At 52.4% G+C, this 24,642-nt stretch overlaps 2 protein-coding genes across 2 annotated transcripts; one reads left to right on the top strand and one right to left on the bottom strand.

Moving 5' to 3' along the window:
* Positions 1–7,881: 7,881 nt before the first annotated feature.
* LOC309685025 (olfactory receptor 14A16-like) lies at positions 7,882–8,574 on the top strand (the record flags this gene model as incomplete). Its single annotated transcript, XM_082500845.1, has 1 exon — positions 7,882–8,574. One exon carries the CDS (start codon positions 7,882–7,884, stop codon positions 8,572–8,574), a length of 693 nt encoding a protein of 230 aa, XP_082356971.1.
* Positions 8,575–16,264: 7,690 nt separating this feature from the next.
* LOC309685026 (olfactory receptor 14I1-like) lies at positions 16,265–19,979 on the bottom strand (the record flags this gene model as incomplete). The annotated part of the gene is made up of 2 exons (XM_082500846.1): positions 16,265–16,911; positions 19,652–19,979. The coding sequence occupies 2 exons, from the start codon at positions 19,977–19,979 to the stop codon at positions 16,265–16,267; spliced, it is 975 nt and encodes a 324-aa protein (XP_082356972.1).
* Between the last annotated feature and the right edge of the window lie 4,663 nt (positions 19,980–24,642).

The raw sequence follows: 24,642 nt of genomic DNA on the forward strand, positions 1-24,642 counted from the left end.
CCAGGACCAATGGGCTGATTCTGCTGGGCTGTGCTGGTCAGGCTGGGAGGCAGACCCAGCTGATGGTGGTCACTGCCACTGAGCACCTCCCACACAGGCTCTTAGGTGGCCATGGAAGGTGCTCAGAGGTACCCTGCCTTACTCCAGTGCTGTGAGATGTGTTTGGGTGCTGCGCTGGATCCAGTCTGTGAAAGTACACTGAGGGTAAAATGAATCACTTGCCAGACTCCTTTCCCTGTGCCAGCTGTCTCCCTCGTGGCTGCAGAGCTCTCATTTGCAGGCTCATACAGATATTTGGCACTGTCCCTGCAGATCCCTTGTGGTCTTCTGGCAGCTCCCAAATCCCTCCAGAAAAATACTGCTCTGCCATCAGCCCTATGAACTGCTGCAGAGCCCCAGGCAGGTTTGTTGGAGACCATTCACTGTCTGCATGGGCCCTGGCCACCAACAAGCAACACCTGAACCAGCCCTAAGTCCCTAGAAGGCCATCCTGGGACCACAATCTCATCGCACTGAGCCCACAGAGAACAAACAAAGCAACAAGGCTCTTTAGAGTCTATTCCTTGGGCATGTTCTTGAGAGCAACTTTGGAAGAAGACCGAAGCCTTCAAGCACTGTGCTGAGGACATGCCCTGTCATGATGGAGATGCCGTTATAGAGGTCAGCTGTGTCACAGAAGTGCTCATGGCCTGTCCCTGCCTGCAGTCACAGGACTACCACACAGCAGGACTGTGACCCCTGAGGCCTTACACCTACACAAGGGCTCCAAACGAGAGCGTGGAAGTGGCAAGAGAGCAGCTCTGGCAAGACCGAGGCTGGTGCGCCCTGGCAGTGCTGCTGTGCTGGGACTCGTTCCCCTCCACCTCTGCACACAGGCACTGCCCCGTGTCTTTACAGAGGTCTCAGAGGAAGGATCTAAGACAAACAAGTCGCTGCAGGGTCCTTTCTTTTGTTTGAATACACAGAGAGCACTGCACCTGATTTACACAGTCTGTGGGTCAAATTCTACAGGTACACAATGAGTTAGAAGTGGGAAGAATAATAAAATTTTGCTGAGCACAACATTATAACAAGAAAAACAAAGAAACACACACCCAGCAAAAACCTGAGAACACATTCTGGACCTGCTATGAGTTACACTCTGAATGCTGTGCAGAAGAAAACAGGCACTCTGTTGCTTCTGAAAAACAAAAGATGAGGGGTTCTCTGCTGGAGGCACCACCGAGTACAGCACTGTCACCAACAGGTCAAGGGATAGGGAGGTGAGATAGACAGGGGCTTCAGGTGGGTAAACGCTGATGTGCTGACAAACAGAGGCCATGAGGAGGTGAGGGAGGAACATGGGAAAGACTTTGTGCTGCCCCTGCTGTGAGGGAATCCTCAGCACAGCCCTGAATATCTGCACATAGGACACCACAACGAAAACAAAACCGCCAAATCCAAAAACGATACTAATCACAAGTACTGCATCTTCTCTGTGGTAGGTGTCTGAGCACGGGAGCTTGAGGATGTGGGGGATTTCACAGAAGAACTGTGCCAGGGCATTGCCCTGGCAGAGGGGCAGTGAAAATGTATTGGCCGTGTGCAGGAGGGAATTGAGAAACCCACTGCCCCAGGCAGCTGCTGCCATGCGGACACAAGCTCTGCTGCCCAGGAGGGTCCCGTAGTGCAGGGGTTGGCAGATGGCAATGTAGTGTTTGTAAACCATGACAGTGAGAAAACTCTGCTGCAACACAGAAAAAGAAAAAAAAAAAAAAAACAACCAAACACCTGAAGAGCACATCCTGAGTAAGAGATGGCCCTTGTGTCCCACATCCCACAGAGAATTGGTCATGGCTTTGGGAAGAGTGGTGATGGAGCCCAGGTCAAGAACAGAGGCTGAGGAGGAAGAAGTACATGGGGGTGTGGAGGAGGTGGTCGCAGGCGTGTGCGGTGATGATGAGGTCATCTCCCAGGAGGGCAGCCAGGTAGATGCCCAGGAAGAGCCAGAAGGTCAAGAGCTGCAGCTCCCGAGTGTCAGCACATGCCAGGAGGAGGAAGTGGGTGATGGAGCTGCTATTGAACAGCTACTCTGGGCATGGCGCATTGCTGAAAGAGAAGACATTGACAAGTTAAGGGAGACATCTTTGAGCCCATCCTGTGCTGTTTCCCAACAAATCCCCCGATAATGACTTCTTTTTCTTTGGCATACTTTCCTCCATTTCTGGGAGGACATGTGTTGAAGGACATGTGTCTGAACAACATGTGTTGGGCACAAGGACTGAAGGACAGCAGTAAAATGATGAGGCTTCTGGGTCAATACATGGTGGGATAGCTCGCAGGACTGGAATGCTGTCACGGACGGCTATGTACTGTTTCGGAAAGACAGGCCAGCAGGGTGAGGTGGTGGAGTTTCTTTCTACGGGACAGAGCAACTGGAGTGTCTTGAGCTCTGCCTGCAGCTGGATGAAGAACGTGTTGAGAGCTTATCGTTAAGAATTAAGGGACAGGCTATGTGGGAGACAATTCTGTGGGTGTTTACTACAGACCACCAGATCAGGAAGAGGAAGTTGATGAGGCCTTCTACAGACAGCTGGAAATAGTCTCATGGTCACAGGCCCTGGTTCTCACGGGGGACCTCAGCCACCCCGATATTTGCTGGAAACAACACAGCCAGGCACACAGAGTCCCGGAGGTTTCTGCAGAGCATTGATGAGAACTTTCTGACACAGTTGGTGGGGAAACCAACGAGGAGTGGTGCACTGCTGGGCATTTTACTGACAAATAAAGGAGGACTAGTTGGGGATGTGAAGGCTGGGGGTAGCCTTGGCTGCAGTGACCATGAGATGGTGGAGTTCCGGATCCCGCGTGGAAGAAGCAGGGCAAAAAATAGAATTACAAGCCCGGACTTCAGGAGAGCTGACTTTGGCCTCTTCAAAGACATACTTGGAGGAATCCCATGGGCAAAGGGTTTGGCAGGAAGGGGGGTGGAGGAGAGCAGATTAATAGAAAAGGTCCACTTCCTCCAAGGTCAAGATGGGTGCATGCCTATGAGTAATAAATCAAGCAGAGGAGGCAGGAAATCTGCATGGACAAGCAAGGACCTTCTGGAAAAACTCAGGTGCAAGAGGGAAGTTTACAGAATGTGTAGAAAGGAACTGGCCACTTGGGAGGAGTATATAAACATTGCGAGAGTACGTAGGGATGGAACTAGGAAGGCTGAAACCCACTTGGAATTAAACCTGGCAAGGGATGTCAAGGACAATAAGAAGGGCTTCTCCAAGTACATCAGTAGTAAAAGGCAGACCAGGGAAAATGTGGGCCTGCTACTGAATGAGGTGGGTGCCCTGGTGACGGAGGATGCAGAGAAGACAGAATTACTGATACCTTCTTTGCTTCAGGCTTTACTGCTAAGGCCGGCCCTCAGCAATCCCAGACTCTGGAGAGAAGAGAAGGAGTCTGGAAAAAGAAAGATTTTCCCTTGATTAAGGAGAATCAGGTTAGAGATCATTTAGGTAAACTTGACACCCACAAATCCATGGGTCCTGACGGGTCACAGCGCAGGAATGTTGAGGGACCTGACAGATGTTATTTCGAAGGTGCTCTCCATCATCTTTGAATGGTCACGAGGGACAGGAGAAGTGCCTGAGGACTGGAGGAGAGCCAAAGTCATGCCTATCTTCAAAAAGGGCAGGAAGGAGGACCCAGGAAACAGGAGACCGGTCAGCGAGACCTGGAAAGGCTGGAGAGCTGGGTGGAGAGGAACATAATGAAATTCAACGAGGGCAAATGTAGAGTCCTGCACCCTGGGAGGAAAAATGCCATGCATCAGTAAAGGTTGGGGGTTCACCTGCTGCAAAGCAGCTTTGCCGAGAGGGACCTGGGAGTCCTGGTGGACAATAAGTTGACCATAAACCAGCAATGTGCCCTGGTGGCGAAGAAGGCCTATGGTCTCCTGGGGTGCATTACAAAAGAGTTTGGCCAGCAGGTGGAGGGAGGCCATCCTTCCCCTCTGCTCTGCCCTGGTGAAGCCACATCTGGAGTACTGTGTCCAGTTCAAGAAACACAGGGAACCACTGGAAAGAGTCCAGTAGAGGGCTACAAAGATGTTCAGGGGACTGGAGCACCTCTCTTATGAGAATCAGCTGAGAGAGGTGGGTACGTTTAGCCTGGAGAAGAGAAGGCTGAGAGGGGATCTCCTCAATGCTTATCAATTTCTAAAGGACGGGTGTCAAGAGGATGGGGCCAGACTCTTTTCTGTGCTGCCCAGTGACAGGACAAGGGGAAATGGGCACAAACTGGAACACAGGAAATTCCATCTGAACACAAGGAAAAACATCTTTACTTTGAGGGCACCAAAGATCTGGAAGAGGCTGTCCAGAGAGGCTGTGGAGTGTCCTTCTGTGGAGATATTCAAAAGCCGCCTGGCTGCATTGCTGTCCAGCCTGCTGTAGGGGCCCCTGCTTTCGCAGGGGGGTTGCACTAGACAATCTCCAAGGGTTCCTTCCAACCCCTACCATTCTGTGATTCTGTGATCCTGTGATTCTGTGATCTTCTATGATTTCTGTTGGCCAGAGGGATTCCCCACCAGTGCCCACCGATGCTGCCCTGTCTCTCAAAAGTGCTCCATTAGAGCTTGCAGTTCTCTGTACATGTCCTGAACCACCTCTGGCACCTCAAATGCCACCAGGTGTTTGCATCGGAAAAGCTCCCTCCTGGCCTCTGTCTCCATTACTCACAGGGCAGCTCAGAGAAGGATCTCACACTGATTTAGGGCAGCTGAGCTGAGGCAAGAGGAATCCCCCCTCTGGTGGGTCTGTGGGGTGCACTGGAGAAGCTGAATGTCCCTCCGGCCTCAGGAACACTGCTGAGAGCTGAGATGCCTCATTGACTTGGCTCAATCCCTGCCCTGCACTGGTGGGTATGATCCCCGGCCCGTCACTGCCTCCGTGCCCTGCCTGGCAATGGGGCAGCAATGGGGGTTTCCAGAGGGGAACATGGACACCTCCTGTGGGTCTGCACAACCTGGCAGAGCACTTTCCACCACAGGGATCGATCCGTCCAGGGTTCAGAGAGGGACAGTCGGTGATGACTTCATTGTGCTTCAAACTCTGCTCCCCAGGAGAGACCCCGCTGCCTTGGAGGAGCTGTCAGCCCTGGAGGCGCAGGGACACCTCGAGGGATTGGGGCAGTGCGGGGAGGAGGCAGAGAAAGCCACAGCAGGTCCTCTGCTGCTGATCTGGGCCGGGCTGCTGGGCCGGAGGGAGCTCCTGGCAAGCGGGCAGCGCTGCAGAGAGACAGCTCTGCCCAGGAGCAGCTCCTCTGCACAGCGCAGCAGGGCTGAGGGCACTGCCTGCAGGCAGCGAGGGCAGAGCAGGGAGGCAGAGAGAGGTTGAAGGCAGTCTGGAGAGGGAGGATGCTGAGGGCGAGTTGGGGGAGAACTCTTCCCAAAGCAGAGCAGCTGCAGTAGCTGGAGAGATCTCCAACAGCTGGCACCTCCCACAGCCCATGGGATCTTTCAGGAGGACGCTCACAACTTCTCTGCTGTGGAAGAAGAGGACATTCTCTAGATTGGGGCTTCCCTGCTTCACCATCAGAGGCACGAGCATGACGGCTGCCTTCTCCCAGGGATGGTCAAAGGGCTGTGAAGGTGGGTGTGCAGGCAGGGGTGGGCAGGGCTGTCCTTGCCAGCAGGGTCCCTGCACCCCGGGGGCGTTGTGCCGGGGCAGGGACTCTGCCGCCTGCCAGGGTCAGCTCTCCGCCTGCCCAGAGAGCTCCCACGTAGCTTCTGTGGGGAGAAGCTGTGGGTGGAAGGAGCAACCCCTGGCAGGGCAGGGTCATTCTGCTTTGAAGAGGGTGCTGTGTGGGTCAGGGCTCTTTACACCTCCGGATGACCTCTGGTCATTCCTGGAGGGACTATTCAAGATGGAGTTCCCTTAATATGAAGGTAAATTTCTTTTGCTGTTTCTTCTCTACGTTGGCTGGGTGGGCAGTGGCACATGTCCAAGAGGACTTTCAAATGAAAGATCAAAGGAGGGTTCATGTAGAGATAAGGAGCTTTCCTGAGGCTGTGTCTTCGGTTTCCAGCTCTGGGGGCTACAGACAGCAGCAGCATCCCCTTTCCAGTCTCACAAGGGTCTGTGGCACCTGCCCTTTAACCCCTGCACACACTCAGAGGTTGCAGGGCAGAGCTGGGCACACGGGGGCTGCCATGGGGTCTGCGAGCACTGGCAGGGAAGAGACGTGGGGGCAGGGAAAAGGCTGCTGGCAGGGAGAGCTCCAGGCGGTGGAGATGGGCAGGGAAGGAGGGAGCTGCTCCTGGAAGCCCTGATGCAGGGGAGATAGGGGCACCTCCAGCCACCCCTGCAGTGCAGATGCTTTCCCTGAGTCATCCAGCACAGCCCTCAGCCCTCATGGCCATGGGCTCTGGGGTGGGAGTCAGCTCTGTGCCCGGCAGAGCAGCAGGAGAGGCGAAGGGCATCCCTCCTGCCACGTGCCCCATTGCTGCTGCCCAGCGGTGGGGCTGAGGGCACCTGTCCTGCATGATCAGTGTCTGGGCGGTGGCGTGCCCAGCAGGGTGAGGGTAACACTGTCCTGAGTGCCCGGCTGCCTCTCCCCGTGACTCTCCCAGCCAGACCCTCATGGGATTTCTTCTGGTTTCTCCACATGTCTCCTTTAAATTTATCTTTTTATTGCTGTCAGCCTCCCTGGGGATGGGAATTTCAGCTGCAGAGTCCCACACTGATCTTCTTCCACTCCTGCCGGTGTGTCCATGGGAACCAGTGTCCCAGCTTTCCTCTGACCTGTGGGGCTGTGGGCAGTGCAGGCCGTGGGGGTGGGGAAGGAGTCCATTTTCTCTCAGTGAGATGCCAAAAACTGGGTATGTCCTTTGGGTGTCCGTGGAAGCTGTGAGCTGCCCTCCAGGATGCCAACCTGTCCCATAGCACCTTTGTGTTATCGGAAAGCCCCACAGAGAAACACAGAGACTCTGTGACTGAGGAAATGCTGTTGGGTGGGTGAAATGAGCCGTGGGTGTCCTTGGCTAGAGGTGGGGTGCTGAGACCTTGAGAAAGGGTGAGACATTTCATGGTCTGAGATGGATCCTTCTGCTCTCAGCACTGTCTGATGGCATAATAGAAGAGGGAATCCCCCTCCATCTCATGACAGTGCAAGATGGAGGGACAAACCATCTCCCCTGACTCTGCTCTCTGCCCCAGGCAATCCTCATGTCTCACAGCACTCACTCTGTTCTCCTGGAGTGCAGCACAAATGCTGAGGGTTTCTGACATCCCAGAACAATGCTCAGGGGAGGTGGGGGAGCTGTAAAATACCCAAAGCCTCTCCAACTGCCTTCTGCCATCCTGGTTCCTTAGCAGTGCATGTGCAGATGCTGACAAGCCCTTCTGCATTGTAGGTGGTTCCATCAGAACAGGTAGAACATCGGCACGGACCCCGGTCCTCACTCTTCCCAGGAACTCTTCCCTCCTCACAGCACAATCAGCAAGAGTAAACCAGAGCTCGAGTCAGGAAGCTGAGGAATGTCTCCTGGAAAAGGAAAAGGGCGTATTACAGGAGGGGTAAAGTCTATGGGAAATGGCTTTCATTTTCCTTAGGGAAATCTCTGGTAACAGACCTCGACCACGTCCCCCTGCCCAGAAGCAGCAAATGTCCAACAGCAGCTCCATCACACAGTTCCACCTCCTGGCATTCGCAGACACACGGGAGCTGCAGCTCTTGACCTTCTTGCTCTTCCTGGGCATCTACCTGGCTGCCCTCCTGGGAAACGGCCTCATCATCACCGCCATCGCCTGCGACCACTGCCTCCACACCCCCATGTACTTCTTCCTCCTCAACCTCTCTGTTCTGGACCTGGGTTGCATCTCCACCACTCTCCCCAAAGCCATGGCCAATTCCCTCTGGAACACCAGGGCCATCTCCTATGCAGGATGTGCTGCTCAAGTCTTTCTTTTTGGCTTCTTCATTTCAGCAGAATTTTCTCTTCTCACCATCATGGCCTATGACCGCTACGTTGCCATCTGCCATCCCCTGCACTACGGGACCCTCCTGGGCAGCAGAGCTTGTGTCCGCATGGCAGCAGCTGCCTGGGGCAGTGTTTTTCCCTATGCTGTGCTGCACACGGCCAATACATTTTCACTGCCCCTCTGCCAGGGCAATGCCCTGCACCAGTTCTTCTGTGAAATCCCCCACATCCTCAAGCTCTCCTGCTCACACTCCTACCTCAGGGAAGTTGGGCTGATTGTGCTTGGTGTCTGTTTAGCATTTGTGTGTTTTGTTTTCATTGTGGTGTCTTATGTGCAGATCTTGAGGGCTGTGCTGAGGATCCCCTCTGAGCAGGGACGGCACAAAGCCTTTTCCACGTGCCTCCCTCACCTGGTGGTTGTCTCCCTCGTTATCAGCACTGGCATGTTTGCCTACATGAAGCCCCCCTCCATCTCCTCCCCATCCCTGGACCTGGTGGTATCATTTCTGTACTCGGTGGTGCCTCCAGCAGTGAACCCCCTCATCTACAGCATGAGGAACCAGGAGCTCAAGGATGCCCTATGGAAACAAGCCCAATGGACGCTGTTTCACTGAAAATAACCTGCTACCCCTTCTCTGCACATTGCCCAGGGCTTATCTTAGATCACGAGCCTAATTTTTCTCTTGTCATAATCCTGCTTATTGATATTTTTCTGGGTTTATACTACTTGTTCTGAGGCTTGATCCTACTGGGTCTGACCCTTGCACAACACTGTGTCAGGTGTGGCTTGACAGATAACAGCTCCTAAATGAAACGGGATGTCTCAGGTAGAATAGCGAGAAAAGGGAAAAGCAGGGGAAAAAAAAAACATGGGCTGAGATAAATATTGTTTAATAGAACAGTAACAGAAAATAAAAGCAGTAGCAGTAACAATAATAATAATAATAATAGTAATAATAATAATAATATTAATAATAATAATAATAATAATAATAATAATAATAATAATAATAAAGTATATCTAGAATAAAGTGATGCAAAACAAATTGCTGTCACCACACAATGATTATTTGCCCCGCCTGTCTGGAGAAGTAATCACCGATCCCTGCCCCCAAGCTGACTCACATTTACTTACTGAGCATGACGGCTATGGGATGGAATATTCCTTTGGCCAGTTTGTCTTGTCTGTGCCCCCCCACCTTCAACGGGAAGTTGAAAAAGTCCGTGACTTAATATAAGCATCACTCAGCAACAACTAAAACAATATGAGTTAGCAATGTTATTCTCATAGTCAATCCAAAACACAGCAGCTACAAGGAAGGATATTAACTCTATCCCAGGCAAAACCAGGACAGCGTCCGCCCCTTATTCTATACCATCTACCTCATGCCCAGGTCTTACACTTTTCCATAAATCACCACCATTTTCCTGTCTTTCATACATGTGTATATGCACACAGATATCATTCCCTTAGTCCATGGCCCATCCCACTGAAATGTCCCTTGAGTTCATTTAGTCCATGACTTTGGGCTCCATCTGTTGTAACTGTCTTTCCCGGCAGGAGACGTGGTGTGTGGTGTTGAATTGTTGCGTGCTGCATCTGGAGCTCACAGCTGGTGTAGCCGGCAGGGCCCATGCCCATCATCTGTGGGTTGAAGATGTCGATCTCAAGACAATTCCCGGGTGCCAGTTGCTGCAGCCACTTCTGCACTTTGCTCAGTTTCATCAAAGTTCATTCTTCATTAATTTAGGTCACTTTCACTGCAATGCCATAGATAGAGCATATAGCAACCGTATCAGTGATGACATATAGTGGTAATTTAGCAATAAATATCATATCATTTGATTCATTGGCCATTCTCACCAAAATCAAATCCCCTTGAGGAACACATCGATCATCCCCATCCCCCAGCATCACCCACCAAGCGCACTCAGGGCCTTAAAAAAAGCAATCCCACAGATAGTTTTGCCTTTGCTTGTGTCAGGAATAACCCAGACTGTCTTCGCAAACATATTCAGATCCTCAAATGTTACCTAACCAGGTGGCCTTTGCCAAATGTGTATCCGGACTTTTGAAGGTCCCACCACCCATGGCTCTCAGTGTAGTTTATAGCAGTCCGTTGTATTGTTTCAGTTTCCCAGAGGCTCGTGCATGGTAGGGGATGTGATACACCCGCCCAATGCCATGCTCTTTGGCCCAGGTGTCTATGAGGCTGTTTGGAAATGAGTCCTACTGTCTGACTCAATTCTCTCTGGGGTGCCACGTCGCCATCAGACTTGCTTTTCAAGGCCCAGGATAGTTGTTCAGGGCAGTGGCATGGGTCACAGGGTGTGTTTCCAGCCGTCCGGTGTTTGCTTCCACCGTTGTGAGCACGTGGCGCTTGCCTTGGCGGGTTTGAGGGAGTGTGATAGAACCAATCTGCCAGGCCTCCCCGTATTGATATTTCAGCCAACGTCCTCCATATCAAAGAAGCTTTAACAGCTTGGCTTTCTTAATTGCAGCACATGTTTCACATTCGTGGATAACCTGTGCAATAGTGAACGTGGCCAAGTCCACCCCCTGGTCACGAGCCCATCTATATGTCACATGTCTTCCTTGATGGCTTGATGCGTCATGGGCCCACCAAGCTATGAATAGTTCACTCTTACGTTGCCAGTCCATGTCCACCTGAGCCACTTCAATCTTAGCAGCCTGATCCACCTGCTTGTTGTTTTGATGTTCCTCAGTGGCCTGACCCTTGGGTACATGGTCATCTACATGATGTACTTTCACAACCGGATTCTCTATCCGGGCAGCAATGTCTTGCCACAGTTCAGCAGCCCAGATGGGTCTACCTCTGCACTGCCAGTTGCTCTGCTCCCACTGCTGTAACCACCCCCACAGAGCATTTGCCACCACCCATGAATCAATATGGAGGTAAAGCACCAGCTGCGCAGGGGCTCACAGCCGGTCCCGGGTCACCCCTGCGCCTGTGATTTCACTTTGGGGCACATTCCAGAGCCACCAGACAGGCAGGGGTTGGGAGACGGTGTTGGAGGGAGGGCACGGACAAAGCGCTGTAGCACCTCCAGGAGAAGCACTTTCCACTGCCACAGGCTGTGACGTGGGTGATAGCTTGGCTCCCAGTGACACTCATCATCACCCAGGGAGAGGAAGAGGAGTGCTGTCCTTTGCACCATCTTTAGTGAGCTTTGCCTGGAGGAGAGACTCTGTGATGGGTGGCACTGAGTTTAGTGCTCACAAGAACATCCTCTGTAGCTACAGTCAATAGTTCAGGTCAGTGCTTGGATTAAGAGGGCATGGGGACACACAGCATTTCCCAGGCTGTGTCACGCTGCCTTAGTGTCTCTCCAGTGCTTCCCTCGGCATGAAAACTCTCCTCCAGCACTTCTCCATAGTCCTGGTGCCTCCCTGGACACTGGAATTCATCCCCAACCCAAGATCTCACAGCAGCACTGGAAGCGGTGCCTGACGAACCCCCAGATGCGGTGCAGGGCTGGAGCTTGGCCAGCCGGGCTTGTCTGCCGTGGGGCGGGAGGTGTTCCTTCCCCACACAGCGCCATTCTCTGGTGGTCTTGTTGAAGCAAGGAGGGCACTGGCCCTGTGGCTCTCTGTGCACAGCCGGAGGTGGTGACTCCTTGTTAAAACAACCAGCTCGTAACATATGAATTAATAAACCCCACGGCCTCCCAACGTGGCTACTGCTCGTGACCAAATTGGTGCCCCGGGAAAGAGGCACACGGGATAACGGGGTCCGGGTTTAATGCAGAAAGATGCTTTTCCCCCAGCACTGCTTTGCTTTGAAAAAAGCCCTGAAAAGGGCTTTGTTTTCCACCCACTGGAGCAATGCCGGGAAGGTCGTCTATAAAATCCCCGGCACTTCACCTGAAATGATGCGGCTCAGTATCGAGTACGCCTACACCGGCACAGTACCGGTCACGACCGACAACATTGAACGTTTGCTCATAGTGGCCGACCAGTTCAACGTCATGGGCATCGTCAGACTGTGCTGCGAGTTCTTAAAGTCCCAGCTGTGCTTGGAGAACTGCGTCGGCATCTGGAGATTCACCGAGTATTACTACTGCCTTTATTATTGACTTTATTATTGACCTGCGAGAAGAAGCCCATGCTTTCATCCTCCATCACTTGGAGGGGGTGACCAGGGTGTCAAGAGAGTTTCTGGAGCTCTCCGTCAATGAGCTCCAGCGCGTCCTGCAGAAGGAGAAGCTCTGTGGGAAAGAAGGGGCCACGTTCAAGGCCGTTATGCAATGGATGGCTCAGGGCCCGCAGAACAGGAGGCAGCAGGTTGCAGTCTTGCTGGGCAAGGAAGAGTGGAATGGGGGACAAAGGGCATTTATTTAAAAGAAAGAAAGTCTAGGTTATTCTTAGCTTAGAAAAAATAAACTCAGCATTTTTGACAGTAAGGACTTTGCTTGAAACTTTTGAAATCCTGCCTTCACAAGGGTATAAATTTGTAGTTCATATTCACTGTACATACACGCCACTCACCCAAATCCCATTGCTTGTTAGCACGTGCATGGTTTCCGAAGGCACACACACTGACACTGACACTATGGAAATGATCAGGTATGTGTTGTCTATGAGTGCCCAGGCCACAGTTGTGTGAGGCATTGCACAAGCATCGGAAATCCTTGCCCAAAAGAGTTTGCAAACCACCCGTTCCTTTCGACTGGGCTCGAAAGGGGGACCATCTTGCATAGGGGAGGATGGCACATCGCTCTCATGTTCTTGAGGCAGTCCTATTCGAGTCATGGTTTCAGTCAGAGTCCTTCCTGAACGATCATTGCCTGGGAGGACAGCACCATAAAGGCAGTCAAGTGCCTTCTGGGCCACCCCTGGGGACAATTCTCGGCCTTCGAGAATAACATCATGAAAACTTTCCAACTGCCCATGCTGTCCCAGGAGAGAGACTGGGACACAAAGTATGGAATTACACGAGTGATTCTCTGTTCACGAGCACGAGTGGTCCCAGTCAAATTGGGACACCCCGAATGCAGTTTCACACATGGTTCTTATACCTTTAGAGCATTCAGGTACAACACAATTTGAGTGATCGCTACGTAACACGCACACACAGGCTGCTGTTTGGCAAAGCAACTCTCATGCTGTGGCATCATCATCCACCTGCTGCTCTCCTAATGGAGACGTCCCTGGAGTCGGTCTCGCTGCAGTTCCTTATCTCTGATGCCAGATCAGGGGAGGGTTTCACAGGGGTGTCAGAGGGGCTGGGAGGCTGGCGTCATCCGGGCAGTGCTGGAGTATCCTTTCTTCTTCAGGCTGGGGGCTGTCTTCTCCTCCCGACAATGAGCTGGGTCCTGTAGTCATGCTGACTGAACCATGGCTATGCAGTACGCAATAGAAACGCTGTATATCTTAAGAAAGTTCATACAATTTCATACTCTAAAGAGTAATTGTTACAATAGTTCGGGAATGAGATTTTCCTAACAGTCCCTCCTTTTCCTTTCACCGTCAGGGTCACACTATACTCTTCATTATTTAAGTCGTAAGTCAAGTTCATAAGGTAATACTACACTGTAAACACACCAATCTAATTAGAAAGCAAAACAAGAGAGTGAATACAACAACCCAAATCCTTTCAGTTCACAGTCCTGTTCCTAAGTCTGGGAGCCAAGAGGTTAGCCACCCAAAGAGATTTAGGGGAGATCCCTGCCCTATTTTGTGTAATATTTTTAAATGAGTCTTTCTCTTGTTTCTCTCAGTTTTGTTTTTCTGGTCTTGACTGACATAAAAACCCCAGCAGCTCTTATTCAAGAACGCACCTACTGTGTCCTGTACTTCTAAAGGGTGCTCTAGAGATAAGCCATTCTATATTACCATTTTTGATAATAATTTGATTTCTTCCTCTAAGGCTGTCATACTGCCTGCCCTCATTAATGGCTTTTTCTAATTCTCTTGACACATTCGCAGTAGCCCTTTCTAGTTTTGCAGACTCACTGTGGGATAAAATCTGATACAGACAGGTGGAACTCAGTGCCACATTATCAAAGATATTTGTGAAAGGCAGGTCCTGCTTGACTAACCTGATCTCCTTCTACAACGTGGTCACACGCTCAGTGGATGAGGGAAAAACTGTGGATGTTGTCTATCTGGACTTTAGTAAAGCCTTTGACACTGTTTCCCACAGCATTCTCCTGGAGAAACTGGCTGCTCATGGCTCGAATGGGCACACGCTTTTCTGGGTAAAAAACTGTCTGGAAGGCCGTGCCCAGAGAGTGGTGGTAAACGGAGTTAATTGCAGTTGGCGGGCGGTCAGGAGTGGTGTCCCCCAGGGCTCAGTGCTGGGGCCAGTCCTGTTTAACGTCTTTATCAATGATCGGGATGAGGGGATGGAGTGTACCCTCAGTCAGTTTGCGGATGACACCAAGCTGGGTGGGAGTGTTGATCTGCCTGAGGGTAGGGAGGCTCTGCAGAGGGATTCGGACAGACTGGACCCATGGGCCAAGGCAGACTGTAGGAGTTTCAATGAGGCCAAGTGCTGCGTCTCACACTTTGGCCACAACAACCCCCACCAATGCTATAGGCTTGGGGAGGAGTGTCTGGAAAGCTGCTCACAGAGAGGGACCTCTGTTGTTGGTTGATAGCAGCTGAACATGAGCCAGCAGTGTGCCCAAGTGGCCAAGAAGCCCACCGGCATCGTGGCCTGTATCAGGACTAGTGTAGCCAGTAGGACCAGGGAGGTGATTTGCCCCCTGTATTGGGCACTGGGGAGGCCGCATCTTGAGTACTGTGTTCACTTTCGGCCCCCTCACCACAAAAAGGACATTGAGGCGCTGGAGCGTATCCAGAGAAGGGCAACGAAACGGGTGAGGGGTCTGGAGCACATGTCTTATGAGGAGCGGCTGAGGGAACTGCGGTGGTTTAGCCTGGAGAAAAAGAGGCTGATTGGAGACCTTATCGCTCTCTAAACATATCTGAAAGGAGGTGGCAGAGAGGTGGGGGTCGACGTGTTCTGTCAGGTAATGGGTGTTAGAACAAGAAGAAATGGTTCAAGTTGAGCCAAGGGAAGTTTTGACTGGGTATTAGGAAGAATTTGTTTACTGAAAGGGTCATCAGGCATTGGAATGCGTTACCCAGGGCAGTGGTGGAGTCCCCATCCCTGCAGGTGTTTAAGGGTCATGTAGTTATTGTGCTGAGGGACATGGTTTAGTGGTGGGCTTGTCTGTGTTAGGTTAATGATTAGACTATGTGATCTTACAGGTCTTCTCCAATATAGGAAATTCCACGACAGTGCGATTCTGTGATGATGGCGCTGGGACAACTTCCCCGGCGTGTCCAGTGAGCACAGGCACAGCCCAGACCCTGCTCGTCTGGTCCCTCATGTCTCTCGCAGGAGCCCGGCTGTGCCAGGACACTGCTATGTGCCCCCACCCTGCACATTCCCACACTTCAGCTCTTCCCTGGGGTTCTCTTCTCTAGGGCACTTGCCAGCCCTGCCAGCCCAGACCCTCCCTGAATCTGGCCACCTCCTGCCCTCTCCCAGCACAGACCAGCAGAGCAGCCCCATTGGGACTGGTCCTACAGCAGGACACAGAGGCCAGTGAGAATTTCCACCCATCCGGCATGATGAAGAGATCTCTGCCCCAGGCAGCTTGCAGCCACACCTGCCAAACGTCCTTCCCAGGATGGCATGAGAGAATTGGCCCAGGGCACCCTCAGGAAGGTCCTTTGGCCCCAGGGACAGGGCAGCCTGCCCTGAGCTGTCCCAATAGAGCAAAGGGTTCCTCTTGCCATGGCTGCCCTGCACACACACAGTGCCCTGCTCTTCTCCCGCCACAGCCCATCTCCCCTCAGAGCCTCTTCCCGAGAGAGCTCATCCGTGCTGGCCTGGCCAGCCGTTCCTGCACCCCCTCCCCAGGCGTCCCACAGCCCCCGAGCTGGTGGTGCGGCTCTGCAGAGCCGGGGGCTGTGGTGCCCAGGGCCATGCTGGTCAGGCTGGGAGGCAGACCCAGCTCGGGTGGCTCCTGCCCCCTTCACCTCAGCACACAGACGTGGCCCCTGTAGCTCCAGAGAAGTTCTCGGAGAAAGGATCTCAGACAAACAAGTCAGTGCAGAGTCCTTCAGTTTTTCAAAAACAAAGAGAGAACAGTTTCTTATTTACACAAAGTCTGTGGCTCCAACAACACAGATCCTGACATAGCAATAGGATAAAGGATGATTCTTCACTTTTATTGACAGCATTAACAAAACTCAGAAAAGCTAAAAAAAAAACAAGTGAAAGGAAAAAAAGTACTAAAGACAGTCTGGGCCTGTAATGAGTTACATCATGTGTGATATGTAGAAGATGGGCAGTTCATTGATGCTTCTGCCAAGATACCAGTCATCAGTTTCCACAGGGCATCCTTGAGCTCCTGGTTCCTCATGCTGTAGATGAGAGGGTTCACTGCTGGAGGCACCACCGAGTACAGAAATGACACCAACAGGTCCAGAGATGGGGAGGAAATGGTGGGGGGCTTCAGGTAGGCAAACGTGGCAGTGCTGTTAAACAGGGAGATCACAACCAGGTGATGGATGCCCGTGGAAAAGGCTTTGTGCCGTCCCTGCTCCGATGGGATCCTCAGCACAGCCCTCAAGATCTGCACATAGGAAAAGAGAATGAAAGCAAAAGCCCCGAATGCTAGTAAGACACTAAGCACCAGAAGCCCAACTTCCCTGAGGTAGTCTGAATGTGAGCAGGAGAGCTTGAGGATGTGGGGGATTTCACAGAAGAACTGGTGCAGGGCATTGCCCTGGCAGAGGGGCAGTGAAAATGTATTGGCCGTGTGCAGCACAGCATAGGGTAAAACGCTGCCCCAGGCAGCTGCTGCCATGCGGACACAAGCTCTGCTGCCCAGGAGGGTCCCGTAGTGCAGGGGATGGCAGATGGCAATGTAGCGGTCATAGGCCATGATGGTGAGAAGAGAAAACTCTGCTGAAATGAAAAAGACAAACAGCAAGGCCCGTGTAGCACGTCCTGCATAAGAGATGACCCTGGTGTCCCAGGGGGAATTGGCCATGACTTTGGGGAGAGTGGTGGAGATGGAGCCCAGGTCAAGAACAGAGAGGTTGAAGAGGAAGAAGTATATGGGGGTACCAAGAAGACCGAGTGGATAAGACCCTCTATAGACAGATTGGAGTATGCTCATGTTCACAAGCCCTGGTCCTCAGAGGGAACTTCAGCCACCCTGATAGCTGTTGGAAGGAAAGCAGAGCAGCGCATAGGCAATCCAGGAGGTTCCTGGAACACATTAACGATTACATCCTTATCCAAGTGACAGCAGAGCCAATGAGGAGAGGTGCCATGCTGGACTTTGTCCTGACCAAGAAAGAGGGGCCCATGGGGAATGTCATGGTCCAGGGCAGCTTTGGCTGCAGTGACCTTGAGGTGGCAGAGTCTGGGATCTTTAAGGTGGCTAGGAGAGCGCACAGTAAGCTCGCTATCCTGGACTTCAGGAGATAGACATTGGCCTCTTCAGGGATCTGCTTGGTGAACTACATTGGGACAAAGCCCTGGAAAGAAGAGGGGGCCATGAAAGTTGGCTAATATCCAAGCGCTACCTCAGCCAAGCTCAGGAGCAACACATCCCGGCAAAGAGGAAGTCAGGCAAAGACAGCAGGAGGCCTGCGTGGATGACCAAGGAGGTCCTGGTCAATCTCAAAAAGGAAAAGGAAGCCTACAGAGGGTGGAAGCAAGGACAGGTAGCCTGGGAGGAATTGTCCGAGCAGCGAGAGATCAGGTTAGGAAAGCTAAAGCCCAGGTAGAGGTGAATCTGGCCAGGGGCAGGAGGGGCAACAAGAAAGCCTTCTATAGGTATGTGGGTGACAAAAGGATGACTAGGGAACACGTGGGCCCACTCGGGAAGGAACCGGGAGACATGGTCACCAGGGACATAGAGAAGGTTGAGGTACTCAACGACTTCTTTGCCTCAGTCTTCCCTGGAAAGGGCTCTAACACTGCTGTTGTCCTCTCCCAGGCACTTCCCAGCACTCCCAAGCCCTCCCCAGCTCTGCCCACCTCCCCTGCCCTCTCCCCAGGACAGCCCAGCCCAGCAGCCCAGTCTGGGCTGGCCCCACAGCACTGCCCGTTGCAGGGTGCTGCAGAGCTCTGGGCACTCACCACACAGCCCCAGCTCCTCCCAAGGGCACAGCAGCTCCTGGGGGGCAGAAAAGGAGATCAGCCTGTCCATCAGCCCCAGGGCTCGTGCTGGTGCTGAGGAAACGAGGAAAGAGTCTAGTCACTCTCTGCCTCTCCGGAATTCATGTTGTGCGTGATCCCCAGCCCTGACTGAATTTGCCCCCTTCTCTCCCCAGTCAGCCCCACGCCCCAGGACAGCACAGCAGACCTGGCCCTGGAGTCCCCTCAGGCACCTCCTGTGTCTCCCCACTCTCCCCTCCCTGTGCCTGATGAGTCCCTGCTGACTTCCTCGGCACTGCAGCGTCCTTGTGCGTGGACACATTGATTCAGTGCTTTATATTAGTGGACTTCACCTTTGAGGGTGTTTCACCTTCGGAGTCTCCATCCGTTCCAGTCCAAGGGCAAGTGTCGAGTCCCTAATACCGCCTCTCTCCTCCCGCCTAAAAGATGCATTTCAGGAATGTCCGGTATATGCCATCAGTCCTGTCATACATGAAGAAGACTGAGGAGATAATGGGAGCTTATGGATCGTCTCCCCTTCTATTGGCTACTAAGAAGAGCGCTTTTAAATCCAGAATATTTGGTGGAAACCAATTGTACCATGAGCTTAGCTCCAGAAACATTGAAAACACAAGGAGAAGAGACTCATTAAAATATTGATTCCTTGAACATGTTCTTGGAAGGAACTTCGAAGGAACAGCCCATCCTTCAGGCACGGCACTTGGGAGATGTCCTTTTATTGAAGAGCTGTTATCTGTCAGGCCACACCTGACTCTGTGTTGTGCAAGGGTCAGACACAGTAGGATCAAGCCTCAGGACAAGCAGCATAAACTCAGAAAATTATCTATAAGCAGGATTATCACGAGAGAAAAAAGCAGACTCACAGTCTAAGATAAGCCCTGGGCAATGTGCATGGAAGGGGCAGCAGGTTATTGTCAGCGAAACAGTGTCCATTGGGCCTGTTTGCGTAGGGCATCCTTGAGCTCCTGGTTCCTCATGCTGTAGATGAAGGGGTTCATTGCTGGAGGCACCACCGAGTACAGAAATGACAACACCAGGTCCAGAGATGGGGAGGAGATCGAGGCGGGCTTCAGGTGGGCAAACACTCCAGTACTGATAAAGAGGGAGACCACGGCCAGGTGAGGGAAGCATGTGGAAAAGGCTTTGTGCCGTCCCTGCTCCGAGGGGATCCTCAGCACAGCCCTCAAGATCTGCACATAGGACACCACAATTAAAACAAAACACGCCAATGCTAAACAGACACCAAACACAAGAAGCCCAACTTCCCTGAGGTAGGAGTGTGTGCAGGCGAGCTTGAGGATGTGGGGGATTTCACAGAAGAACTGGTGCAGGGCATTGCCCTGGCAGAGGGGCAGTGAAAATGTATTGGCCGTGTGCAGGAGAGAATTGAGGAACCCACTGCCCCAGGCAGCTGCTGCCATGCGGACACAAGCTCTGCTGCCCAGGAGGGTCCCGTAGTGCAGGGGATGGCAGATGGCAACGTAGCGGTCATAGGCCATGATGGTGAGGATAAAACAGTCAGCTGAAATAAAAAAGAAAAAGAAAAAGAGCTGGACAGCACATCCTGCATAGGAGATGGCCCTGATGTTCCAGAGGGAATTGGCCATGGCTTTGGGGAGAGTGGTAGACAAGGAGCCTAGGTCAAGAACAGAGAGGTTGAGGAGGAAGAAGTACATGGGGGTGTGGAGGCGGTGGTCGCAGGTGATGGTGGTGATGATGAGGCTGTTTCCCAGGAGGGCAGCCAGGTAGATGCCCAGGAAGAGCCCGAAGGTCAAGAGCTGCAGCTCCCGTGTGTCTGCCAATGCCAGGAGAAGGAAGTGGGTGATGGAGCTGCTGTTGGACATTTGCTGCCTCTGGGCAGTGGGACCTGTCTAAGGAGGAAAAGGCAGTGATAAACTGGGAGAGACCTCTCTGAGGAAATCCCAATGCCATTCCTCACAGAAATGCCCCTCCCACAGCTGAATGAGGAATGATCCAGCTCATTCCCAACCCCACAAACTCAATGACACACTCCCTGATCGACTAAAATACTGCTTCGATACCTACTTTCCATGAGGACACCTCTGGGGCAGGACTCACAGAGTCAGAGGCAGAAGAGAAGCTGACCCGCAACCCCTCCCCAATTCCTGAGATGCAGACTTCAACAGAGGGGTGGGGAAAGAGGAGAAATGCCTCTGTGCTCTGAAAAAAGGAAGCAAGGAGAGGGAGTCAGACAGGTGTGCAGTGAAGCCTTCTCCTCAGTGACAGTATCTCCAGACAAAGACACTGCAGGGCACTTGCTTTTATGTTGTGCATCACTTGTAGGACACACTCACTTCTCCTGGACTGGAGGTGCAGCTGCTGAGAAGACATCTCGGGCTCTGGACCCTGTGGCTGTGGGGCGGGCGGGAGAGGAGAGCAGAGGCTTACTGCGGAAAAGTTGTCTGAAGGTCAGGGGATGGCAGGAGGTGCCGGGATCCCCCCTGCCCGGGCATGTCTGGCAGCAGCTCCCTCTCTGTCCCTGCCTGTGTCTGGGCTGCCAGGAGCTGCCCCTGCCTGGAGCTGCTTCTCTGCCCCCGGGTCTCCTCCCTGCCAGTGCCCCAGAGCCCATCCCACCCGCTGTGTGCTCAGCTCTGCCCTGCAGACCCCTCCTGGAAGCACAGCGCTGCCCGGGGGCATCTCTGGGTGTGTGGGGGATCAGGAGGGGTTCAGGGAAGTGCTATCGAGAACGGGGGTCTCTGTGCCTTCTCCACAAAGGAGAAATCCATTCCCACCTTCCACTGCCTTCCCAGCAGCTGAGAGGAGAAATCCCACAGCACAGACTTGTTCCCTTTCAGGGGAAAGGTGCCTCGATGTCCTTCTTCAAAAGGACTCTGTGCAAATGTCCTGGGGGTGATGGGGATCCGGGAGCAGCCCTGACCCACACAGGTCCATCTCAGCAACAGAAGGCATCTGCCTTGCTGGCAGTCACTCCTTCCACCCACTGCTTCTCCCCACAGAAGCTCTGTGGGAGCTCCCCGGGCAGGCGCAGAGCTGACCCTGGCAGAGTCCCTGCCCCGGCACACAGCCCCGGGGTGCAGGGACCCTGCCGGCAAGGACAGCCCTTTGCCACCCCTGCCTGCACACCCCTACGCACACGTCCACCACCATCCCCAGCAGAAGGCAGCCCTCGGGCCCTGTCCCTCTCACCGGGCAGCAGGGAAGCCCTGCTCTGGAGCACATCCTCCTCCTCTACAGCACTGAAACTGAGAGAGTCCTCCTGACAGAGCCCAGCAGCTCTCAGATGGACCAGCTTGAGGAGATCCCTCCAGGAACTGGAGCTGCATTGCCCGGCACCCTGAGACTTACCACACAGAGGGCGGTGAAGATTTCTGCCCCATTGAGCTCTCAGCACTCCCCACTCCAGAATGCCTTTAAGCTCTCTCTGCCTCGCAGGTCTCCCCTCTCTGCCTGCAGGCAGTGCCCCCAGCCCTGCTCCTGGGCAGAGCTGTCTCTCTGCAGCGCTGCCCGCTTGCCAGGAGATCCCTCCGTCCCAGCAGCCGGGCCCAGCTCAGCAGCAGAGGACCAGCCCACGCTGGCACTGCCTCTGTCCCCTCTGGGCTCCCTGGAGGTGTCCCTGGGGCTCCAGGGGAACCGCCTGTGAAAAAGGTTGATGCAATCTCTCATGTTCCCTGCCTCAGCTGCGCAGAGACACTTACTTCCAGCAGTGTTATTTCTCCCAGCAGAAGAGCTGGCCATGAGTACCCCGTCTTCTTGTCCCATCAGTAGCACACACGGGGTCTTGGACTTATAGTACCAGGAATCCTTATGGCAAGTCACCGCTTGCCTGGTGCCACAGCTGGGGGGCTTCAGCCCAAACGAGCAGCAGTGATCTCAGCCAGGGGCACAGACAGGACGAGCTGGAGCTGTTCCTGTGGCAGACAGAGCTGTGTCATGGTGGCAGAGCTCAGTCCAGCTGGTCTTCAAGGACAGCCTCCTCCAAGCTCAGCTATAGTCCAGTTCGCAATTCAATCTAACCCCCAAAGGCAATTCAAGGGCACCAGAATGAGTGTTTACTCCTTCAGGAAGAGTTCAAGGAGAAACAAAGCCACTGTGTACCCACTGCTGAGTTTCAGAGAGCAGGTGGAGCTATATCGGAGATTCTCTACATCCTCTTTGCCTCAGTCTGCCCCAGCAAGGTCTCCCAGAGCTCTGTGACTCGGGGCAGGAATCTGGAGGAACGCCACCAGCAGTGGATTGTTCCCAAGTCACCTTAACTAAGACAATCCTTACCAGTCTATGGGACAGGAGGGGTGGCAGCTGAGGGAGATGACAGGGTAAGCCAATGTGCCAGCGTGTTCAATGACACTCCGTAATCATTGAAAGGCCGTGGAGGTTGAGGGAGGGAACATAGAGGGACATAGACAGGCCAGAGGGATAGGCCAAAAGTAATATCATGATGTCCGATAAAGAGAACTCTGAAGTCCTGCCCTTGAGGTGCACTAACCCCGAGCAATGACAGAGGGCAGGGGCGGTGTGGCTGGGTGGCAGCTTTGCGGGAAAGGCTCTGGTGATCCTTCAGTTTCATTAGGCAAAACAGGAGCCGGGGGCAAAGAAGGCCAACAGCATCCTTTGCTTCTCTTTCCATTCCCTGAAATCGTGAGTGCTTCTCTTTTATTCTCCTAATACCCTCCCAAAAGAACCGCCCACCTGTGCTGGTTTGAGGCAAAACAGAACCCATTTTCTGTTCAGTAATTTGACTTTGCAGCCAAGCCTCCTCGAACTAACTGAGCTCTCTAAAATTTAATGCATATTGTCCATAAGCTGTTGGCTCTCAGAGTGACAAAACCTGATTGTATATAATTTATGCCAAGGCATGGTATGCAGAGAGGCTCTTGCTTAGACTTTTTGCTATAACAACCAAGGGCAGCTCACTTTGTTATATGCCCCGTTGGAGGGTCGGAAGTGGTAGTGTAGAGGGGTTGCACCTTTGGATAGGATCAGAGAGGACAGGTAACCCAAAACTGACTAACTTATCTAAACTTTCAAGTCCTTTCTCTCTCTCCCTCCTCTCCTTGGAAAGAGAGGTGAGGGAGAGCATCTGTCGTTTGTCGCAGTGGCCAGGCCGGCCCAAACCACGACATGGGTGAAGGAACTGCACTGTTGGACTGAAGGCAGTCCTTGCTCCTGCACACAGAATTCCAGCCACAAATAACTTCATGTTCATTTAAGATTTGGTTCGCTGTCTCGAGAAATTGTCCCTGACACACCCTTGGCTGGGCTCAAACAGCATTTTGTCTGGGAAGCTCTCCTAACAAACAGCCTCATCCCAACTTCATTGCGTGGTCTGTAAACGGAGAGGCAAGCCCTGCAGTCAAAGTGGAAGGTTTGTGGGTGACAGTGGTGACTGAAATGACCCACAATGCATCTTTGGTGTGGCTTTCTGGATGCTCAGAACCAATGGACCTCTGAAGGAAAGTCAATCTGGAATTGGAGCTTACAGAAAACACATTTAAAACTCTTTTCTACTGAGTCGCTTGGAGCAGCAAAATTCCTGTTAGTGTTTGCCTGTGTAAAGGCTGTATGGGAAGTGCACAGCATAAAACAGACCACGCAGCTTGAGCTAAAATATACGTTAAGGAGGAAAAGGATGTTAGAAACTCATTAAGCAGGTGATTGAACTAGGGAAATGCCCTAGGAGATCCCACTGTCTTAAAGTAGCAGATCCTACTTCTCCAGCCTGTGAAGTTTACGTTAGTCATTGTAAAGTAAAAAAGGAAGCCTGTGCCATTGGAACCCTGTGGTGTGCCATGTATGATTGACAGGATCTCCTGAGAGAAATGGATGACGAGGTAAAGAATGTGAAAAAAAGACACCCATAAATTGAAGGAGGAGGAATTTCCCAAAATAAAGACAATCATCTTAATCAAAGTTTGATAGGAAGATCTCAGGGTAAACAGACATAGACCCTGGTTACAAATTAAAAAGCTGGACTTAGAAGTTGGACAAGCACAAGATTTAGAAACAGAATTAAAGGTTTTAGAAACTGAGCTACAGAAAGCTGGAACAGCAGCTCAGCTTTCGGCAGAGTAACATATAGTCATGAACAGAAGTCACAATCAATGCAGCACACTCCCATCAGTCTGGGAATTCAAGAGTATGTCTTGGACAAGATCCATAGGGTCTACTGGGATGGCCCAGGTTCTTGTGGGCTGGCACCAGGGATCCTGGAGTGCTCGTCAGCAGATTCGTGGGGATAACCCACATCTGAAGTGGCCATTGGGAACAGGAGAAACTTGGCCCTATTATTACTGGACACATGAGCATGCGCGAACACTCTTCATGTATGGCAAACTCAGGCTGAATAACTCCAGAGTAAGTCACTTGGAGTGACTTACTGACTTTATCACAATAAATATGCATGAGCACTGCAAAGCTTAAACGTAAGATGTGCCACCCTGTCTCTGGCAACCAGTGGGGCAGAGGAGAGGGAAAAGCCAGTAACGGGGTTTGGATGTTGAAGGTGGGGTCCAGCAGAGATGAGGAGTC

This window comes from Vanellus vanellus (assembly GCF_965231255.1).
Source record: "Vanellus vanellus genome assembly, contig: HAP1_SCAFFOLD_125, whole genome shotgun sequence".
Taxonomy (NCBI): domain Eukaryota; kingdom Metazoa; phylum Chordata; class Aves; order Charadriiformes; family Charadriidae; genus Vanellus; species Vanellus vanellus.